The sequence below is a fragment of the Carassius carassius genome, chromosome 2, assembly GCF_963082965.1.
Source record: "Carassius carassius chromosome 2, fCarCar2.1, whole genome shotgun sequence".
NCBI lineage: Eukaryota > Metazoa > Chordata > Actinopteri > Cypriniformes > Cyprinidae > Carassius > Carassius carassius.
The window spans coordinates 46010149-46018796 of record NC_081756.1 but is presented as its reverse complement, the minus strand read 5'-3'; the positions used below and the strand labels follow the sequence as shown (position 1 = coordinate 46018796).

The 8648-nt window shown below is 36.5% G+C and overlaps 1 protein-coding gene across 2 annotated transcripts in view; it reads right to left on the bottom strand.

The window, feature by feature from the left end:
• Window positions 1–3306: 3306 nt before the first annotated feature.
• The window catches only part of rap1gds1 (RAP1, GTP-GDP dissociation stimulator 1), a 41193-nt gene continuing 35851 nt past the window's right edge, over window positions 3307–8648 (bottom strand). For both annotated transcript variants that reach the window (XM_059517864.1, XM_059517874.1), the window contains 4 exons: window positions 7334–7473; window positions 5701–5827; window positions 4815–4943; window positions 3307–3731 (listed from right to left, as the gene is read on the bottom strand). In XM_059517864.1, the coding sequence (XP_059373847.1) occupies window positions 3604–3731; window positions 4815–4943; window positions 5701–5827; window positions 7334–7473 (524 nt within the window). In that variant the 3' untranslated portion in view covers window positions 3307–3603. The remainder of the gene's footprint in view (window positions 3732–4814; window positions 4944–5700; window positions 5828–7333; window positions 7474–8648) is intronic.

Below are 8648 nucleotides of genomic sequence, written 5' to 3'. Positions count from 1 at the left end.
TAAAAGTTACGGCAAAACCATTTTTGTCATAATTATGACTCATTTCAATTAGTTGTTTTGACAATTCTGACTTACGATTTTTGATTTCATAATTTAGACGTTTTATCTTATAGTTGTAACTGACATAATTTTTACTTAATTATTCTTTTTTTTTGTTATAACTGACAAATTTGTCAATTTCGTCTTGCTATAATTATGGCTTTTCGACAGTTTTGACACAATGTCAAGCCTGTCATAATTTTGACTTTTTATCTTATGTTTAAACTTGTATAGCATTGTCAATTTAGATTTGTCATAATTATGAATTTTTTATCTTATTTTGACCTATTATAGTAAAAATTTAGACGTCATAATTTAGACTATCACATAATTTCCACTTATTGTGTAAATTTAGACTGACATAAATTTGACTTTTTGCCATGATTGTGGTTTATGTCACAAAAGATTTAGGCCCGGTTTCACAGACAGGGCTTAGACTAAGCCAGGATTAGACCAAAGATCAATTAGGACATTTAAGTAATTTTTATAAACATGCTTAGAAAAAAAACATTACCGATGTGCATCTTAAAACTAAAAAGGCACTGATATATTTTTAAGATCAGTCAGTGCAAGTTTATTTCAGTGGAAACAGCTCAGACTTACATTTTAGTCTAGGACTAGTCTTAAGCCCTGTCTGTGAAACCAGGGGTTAATCTCATAACTACGACTTATAACACTTCAATTTATCTTATAATTGACTTTTTATGCTGTAATTATGATTTACCAAAGCTTTTTTCCCCCTCAATATATAGTGGAAATGGGCTTCCATATTTTATTATGTGTGTTTATGCATGTATTTCTTTTTATTATTTGAATATATATACACAACAACCACCTGATGTTTTATTAAAGCTGGTTTAGAATATTTCAACATCCTTTTTTGACAGAAATATATTTTCCTATCCTACAATGCACCAGCAGTGCTTTTGCTGATTCAATCCACTTTCTCAAAACATTTTATTCCCCTCCTGACATAAAAATAGAAAAGACATTTGAAGTGTTTTTATTCTACCTAAAGATTTATAAACTTAATAAAAGTCCACAGCAGTGTGTTCAGTGAGCGGCTCGATCAAGACTTTCCTGTCAACATTTAACAAACCATTTCCACATCAACTAATTTTAACTTTGACAAGAAGGCAAGGTAGAATCACAGAGCATAAATTTGTCACCAGCGATTGTTTTAATAAGTTTAAATCTTTGAAATGTACAGTTCATCAATGACATTTACAACAATTAATTCCGTTTATATTTGTACGGTCCCTACTGTAGATATACTGGATTGCCATGTGGTTTCTCGAGGGTACAAACATGATAAATAAGAACTTAATTACCCAACATAAAACGGCCACATAACAGTGATTTTCACAGTATCGGACATGCAGGGAGGTGCATGTTCAGAGGATACTGGAGAGGATGGAAAGGACAGGCAGCTCCACATGCAAAAAAAAAGACACTTTCTCAAAAAAAAAAAACATTCACAACGAGTCTGTCGTTTGAGACATTATTATTATTATTATTATTCGGTTACCTTGCTCAGCGTAACTGTGGCGGTTTCAGCTACACACATGACCAGTCCCAGCCCTTACATGTCTCAGTAATCTGCCATGAGCCTACCGTATGTGTGTGTGCTAATGTACTGGCAGTCATGCTAATCATTTCCTGATCGATTTTAAAGGGATAGTCCACCCCAAAAAAATGTAAAACATGTCATTTCAAAATCTGTAGGCGTTACTTTTTAAAGATATTTTGACAAATGTTGGTAACCAACATTCCCATTGGCTTCTATAGTCTGGTCAAAAAATACAGTGGAAGTCAATGGGGACCAGAAACGGTTTGTTCTTCAAAATACCTTCTATAGAATGTTGGTATTTCCTTCTTCTCTGGACAAACAAAAGAAGATTTTTTTCCATATGCAATTGACTTCCATAATATGGGTCAAAAATACAATGGAAGTCAATGGAACACAAAATTGTTACCAAGATTCTTAAAATACCTTTTATGGAATGTTGGCATTTCTTTCTTCTGTGAAACATAAAGGAAGATATTTTGAAGAATGTTGGTAAACAAATGGTTTCAGGTCATCCCTGGGACCTGAAACAGTTTGATTACCAAAATTCTTCAAATACCACAGAAGTTTATTTGGTTTTGTTCTTTGCACACCTAATCTTCTTTGTTTCTTCAAAAACCATGGTTTGTTTACCAATATTCATCAAAGTACCTTCTATAGAAAGTTGGAATTGCTTTCATCTGTAGAACACAAAAGAAGATATTTTGAAGAATGTTGGTATTCATATGATTTTGGTACCACTGACTTGCATAGTATGGACAAAAAATAGTATGGAAGTCAGTGGGACTTGAAACCATTTAGTTTCCAAAATTCTTTAAAATATCTTCAATAGAACAATGCCATTTCTTCCTTTTATGGAACACAAAATAAAACATTTTGAAGAATTTGGTATACCATGGAAGTCAATGGGACCTAAAACTTTTTAATTACCAACATTCATCAAACTATCTTGTATGTATATTAATACCAAATAAGATATTTTGAATAATCTGCTAACCAAATAGTTTCATTCTTCTTCTTCTTCAAAAATAAGACGATTGTTTTGAAGAACGTTTGTATCTGAACCGTTCTGAACCCAATGACTTCCACAGAATGTACAAAAGTCAGTGGGACCTGAAACAGTTTGGCTACCAGCATTCTTCAAAATATCTCCTTTTGTAAGTCTTACGAGGTTTGGAACAACATGAAGGTGAATAAATAAAGACAGAATTTATTTTTTGGGGAACTATCCTTTCAAGTTATTAAAACTACACTATAATGACATCACTTTTTTTGACGCGTATCTGAGGGCATCATGTACAACAACTTCAGTCCTTGGTATCAAGATATATTACTTCTCCATATGACAATAATGATCTATTTTTGTAAACGCAACAGACTAATGATTATGTAATTAGCTCTTTCCTGGAGATATGGATTATGGGTGGCATGAGGACCAGGAGGCAAAATATGAAAAGGTCCATTCTGGTCCAGAGGTGCCCTATACAGTACAAACACGTTTGATCTCTACTCGTCTATGTCAAATAGTAAGCAGAAGGAAAGGGGCGGGGCATGTCATATTGGCGTGGCTTGAGTCGCTGAACACAGATACACCGGACGATTAAAAAAAAAAAAAATGGAACATGCACAAGTCGGTTGGTATGTGTGATTTTACATGTCATGAAATCACAACTGCGCTATTTCCACTGCCAACACTCGTGTTCTATTTTTTTTTCAGCTTTTATAGGTGAATTTCATGTTTTTTTGTGTGTGTTTTTTTTTTATCACAGCTATGGTCTTTTAAAAATATTTTGCTGTTCAGGTATGAATCTATTGCAGAAGGCTGTCTACAAAGTATGGCCGCCTTTGGGTAACGTATCTCTCCAAGCGCGGAGCAAACAGAGGGCTTTGAGAGTCTGTAGCAGAGAACGCAGAGGGGACAACAGCTTGGCACATGACAACGAGAGATATGTGTGTGAGGGGAAGCAGGCAGGGAGGAGATGCTGTGGAAGAGTCCTTTAGCTCTGCGCCGTTAACCTTTGCTCTGTGAGAGAGGCCTGGTGCGCCACCGTCTTGTTCTCATGTGAGCGCAGACCGGACACCACGTCGATGAAGGCCAAGCTCTGCACTTCTTTATGAAGTGGCTCTGAAGTGAGAGGAGAGGAAAAAACGCACAAATCAATCATACAATAGGAAGAAAGTTTCATGCGAGTGTAGTTCGGCAAATTAAACAGTATTCACAAGGATATCCAGGTATTTGTCAGGATATTAACCTGTAAATTATTAATGGTTTATAAAAACGTATTATTATGAAGACAATTTTTGCAAAACTGGAGTAACGTAGTGATGAACTGATGGACAATTACTTTAGTTTTACTTTTAGTTTTATATTTTTTCCGATTTTGTAATGGAATTACTTCAACTTCTTTCATTTAGTCCCTAAGGCAATATTTCCATTAGATTTTTTACTGAATATTTCGGCTTTATTTCATCTTCATTTAAATGAACACAACTGATTTAAATAGTTTCAGTTTGTTAAAGGGCACCTGTTATGCAAAATCCACTTATACATGGTGTTTGGACATAAATGTGTGTGAACATAACCACCCTACAATGATAAAAAATTCACCCACTCCTTATTTTTTTATCCCCATTAAACCGAATCAGTCTCGGACATGGCGTTTTGATTCTTTGAGCAATGTGATGTCACAATGTTTAGGCCCCGCCCACAGCTGCTGACTGACACCACCATGTTTATAAGACATGAAAGAGAACTTAGTTTAGCACTCACATGCCATGTGAAAGCCACTTTCTGTGTGCTTATAAAACACTTTATCAGAAGTTTAAACTGATTTCAGTGTGACAGACATGATAATCAAAATCAAACAAATGAGTATTTGAGGTACGAGCTGTAAAGGCACAGCCCTATTGTGGAAAAGTGGGCGGGGAGCAGTAGCTCATTTGCATTTAAAGATACAGGCACGAAAACAGCGCATTTCTGTTCCTTTCAAAATTACCATTTTCAAAATGATATAATGCATGATCCGTGGGTTTTTTTGAGCTGAAACTTCACAGACACATTGTATATTACATCTTGTAAAAAAAGGGGCATAATAGGTGCCCCTTAACAATAACAACACTGGTTTTAGTGTTAGTGTTTCAGGCTTCTTTAGGGTCAATACACTTGTGAATGTGTTGAGTCGTTTGTTTGTGTGATCTCCCGACTCACCTGATCCCATGATGGAGCAGATGAGAATCATGGAGTTGTATTTGATCTCCGGTGCACTGTGCTCCTCTTTCAGTAGTTTGTGTAGAACCTGCACCAGATTAGAGGCGACAAAGTCCTCCTCTGCGCAATCTGAAATCAAAACCATGAAGTGACTGAACAGCTTTAACCAATGCACTTATACACACACACCTAATCTTCTCTAATTTAGTTGTTTAAAAACGTGGCATTGTGTATTCTGAGTATTGTTGGCTCTGATGAATTGGTTTTGTTTCTCTTTTGCAACATGCTTTGGAAAAAAAGTCTCTGCTAAATTCATAAATGTAAAAGTAATGTCACTGAAGGCTTAAATGATGCTGAACTCTTTTTGCCATTCATTTCAAAGACAAATGTTTACCAGTGATACTATGGTTAACTAAAACTAAAACTAATAAAAAAAATTATCAATTATTTTCACTAACTGAAATAAAGCTAAAAAATATATAATTGATAAATATTAGGTTAACTAAACTTAAAAACTTGATGACAAAATGTTGCCTCAGGTAGCTTACTGAAATAAGTTTAAGCTGAAGTACTAATAATACTAAAACTAAAAAGAAATAAGGAAATAAAATACACAAAAGAAAATAGAAAAATGAAAAAGCACATAACAAAATGACTATATAATGAAAATATACAGAATAAAAGCTAATTTAAAATCTGAATAAATACTATAAACGTATATAAATAATTATTTACTTCAATTCAGGTCTATCAGCATCATATTAAAGATATATGTAGAATTAATTCAGGATCGTTGGGTGATTTTTTTCCCCTGTTATCTCAAATGGCAAAAAGTGTCAGAGTTTACTTGAATTCACATTAACACACAGTAATCTTAGATTTTTACCCAGATTTAGTGCCGCTATGAGACCCAAGGCCACCAGCGCTTCATTCTGCATGATCATGTGTTCACTTGTCGCCATTGTTACCAAGTGCTTGACACCTCCACCTTGTATAACTGTTCGGACCACATCCTATTCAGAAAGACAAAAGCAGTCAGCATCTTCCAGAGCATGTGAATGTGTGACGGAAAAATCAGCTGCAATAAAAGAAGTCCTCCACAGCACGAAACAATACAACCAGATACAATACAATCAGAACATGCAGTGAAAAAAAAATGACTGTAGTACATTTAACTAGAAAATACTCATTCTACTTTAAAATTTCTTGTTTACTTCAACATGTTGCATGTTCCTCAACAGTGAAAAATAGTTTCTACACCAGAACAGACATGCTAGACATTTTGTCGAAACCAAGTATTGTGTCTGGTTGGCATTACTTGGTAAGGATGGGATTTGTGGTTGCTGCTTAGTCGTGTCCTTCCTGGTTATGACATGTGAGATGATGCATGTGTAGTCAAAGTGCTGCACCATCACTAAAGCATCACTGAAATGAGCAGGGCCCTATAAAATCTGTTTTATTTTTCCAAACTCTGTTTTTTTTTTCTGGATATCATTTTTTTTTCCATTGGAATTTTTCTGAACTCCGTTTTAACGGTTAAATTAAATTTTAGTAATCAAAAAGCATTTCAATTTATACAATTTTAAGAACAATTTATCAAAAGTTTAACAAAAGTAAAAAATGTGATCCTATGAAATACATTTTATTTATTTCTCAAATTCCATTTTATTTATTTATTTGACAAAATTCAGTTTTCCCCGTTTTGATTTTTCTGGATTCCATTTTGATGGTTAAACGAAATTTTTATAAATCACAAAAACAACTTACTTTATTAATCAAATCAAATGAAGGCATAAAACATTACTTGAATTTATATTTTAAATCAAATTAAAATTAAAACATGGATGAAAAACTGTGAGATCATTCCTTAAAAATGACATTTTAATAATAGTTTCATTATTATGATTGCAATGATTATTCTACTGTACAATAGTAATATATGTCTGACACAATTTTTGAGTTAAAACAAACATTTCTTTGTATCTGTGTGTATTCGGTATGTTGACGGTAGATTAAAAAAAAAAAAAGAATCAAACAGTAAATTCCTCACCGCAGAATGCAGGATTCTAGGGGTGCACGATAAATATCGGCCGATAATGAATGCACATCTTATCAGTGAAGCCGGTTATCTAATTAGCGGTAAATTCCAGCAGGTGCGTGATTTTACATAAAGCAGCGGTTACTGCACAGAGCCGTTGTTAACTGACAAGCAGCGCAAATCCATGCTGAAAATGACAAAAAAAAATCTGGCTTTACTGACAAGATGCACATTAATTATCGGCCGATATTTTATCGTGCACCCCTACAGGATTCATATTTAAATGGTCTTTTTGCGGTTTAATATTCACAGACACTAGTCCATATTGCAATTTGATGTGCACTGACCTTTTTTTATTTATTTATTTTTACTCCTATCGTTTTACAGTAAATTCCATTTTTATGACTGGATTCCACCATTCTGTTCGTTTCATCAGCATAACAGAAATCATAAGGCCCTGAATGAGAGAGAATGAAGAGACCTTTGACTTGCTGTGTCTGATGAGAGCGGACAGCAGGCGGTTGGACTCTCCCATCACACCAGCGTGGTCTTTCGCTTCACACCACTCCACCAAACGCTCCACCAGCTTTGCATTTGTGCCCAGCTGCTCTGCTGCGTCAGCTGCAACACACACACACACACACACAGTACTAAACATAATCGACACATTTGTTCATTTATATTATTTTTTTCTATTTTTAAATACTGTAATATTTGAATATTACAGTACGTGTAATCGTTTTGTTTAATATTATTAAACAAAAATAATTAATTTCATAATTTTATTTAAATTAAATTAAATTTATGCATTTAGCAGACACTTTTATCCAAAGCGACTTACAGTGCATTCAGGCTATCAATTTTTCCCTATCATGTGTTCCCAGGGAATCGAACCCCCAACCTTGCAATGCTCTACCAATTGAGCTACAGGAACTCTTCAAATTCAAACTTTTTTAAATCTGAAAAATGGCACAACCCCCCCCAAAATGTGAAAGCTCGTAGGAAGTGCTTTTCAATACATTATGAAAGATGCATATTTCTGCTACGTGTTTAATGTTGTACACACTGTTTTCTGTGCTAGTTACAGCTTGTCCATAACGAACACCATGTTCAAGCATAAGGGTGTCCATCAGAACACGTGGCGCCAGGACACCCTAGGCCGTAGGTCGATGATCGACTTTGTGGTCGTTTCATCCGACCTCCGGCCGTATGTCTTGGACACTCGGGTGAAGAGAGGGGCGGAGCTTTCAACCGATCACCACCTGGTGGTGAGTTGGATCCGATGGCGGGGGGAGGAAGCTGGACAGACTCGGCAGACCCAAACGTACTGTGAGGGTCTGCTGGGAACGTTTGGCCGAGTCTCCTGTCAGAGAGATCTTCAACTCCCATCTCCGGCAGAGCTTCGACCGGATCCCGAGGGAGGCTGGAGATATTGAGTCCGAGTGGACCATGTTCTCCACCTCTATTGTCGAAGCGGCCGCTCGGAGCTGTGGCCGTAAGGTTTCCGGTGCCTGTCGAGGCGGCAATCCCCGAACCCGGTGGTGGACACCGGAAGTAAGGGATGCCGTCAAGCTGAAGAAGGAGTCCTATTGGGCCTGGTTGGCTTGTGGGACTCCAGAGGCAGCTGACAGGTACCGGCAGGCCAAGCGGACTACAGCCCGGGTGGTTGTGGAGGCAAAAACTCGGGCCTGGGAGGAGTTCGGTGAGGCCATGGAGAAGGACTATCGGTCAGCCTCGAAGAGATTCTGGCAAACCGTCCGGCGCCTCAGGAGAGGGAAGCAGTGCCCTACCAACGC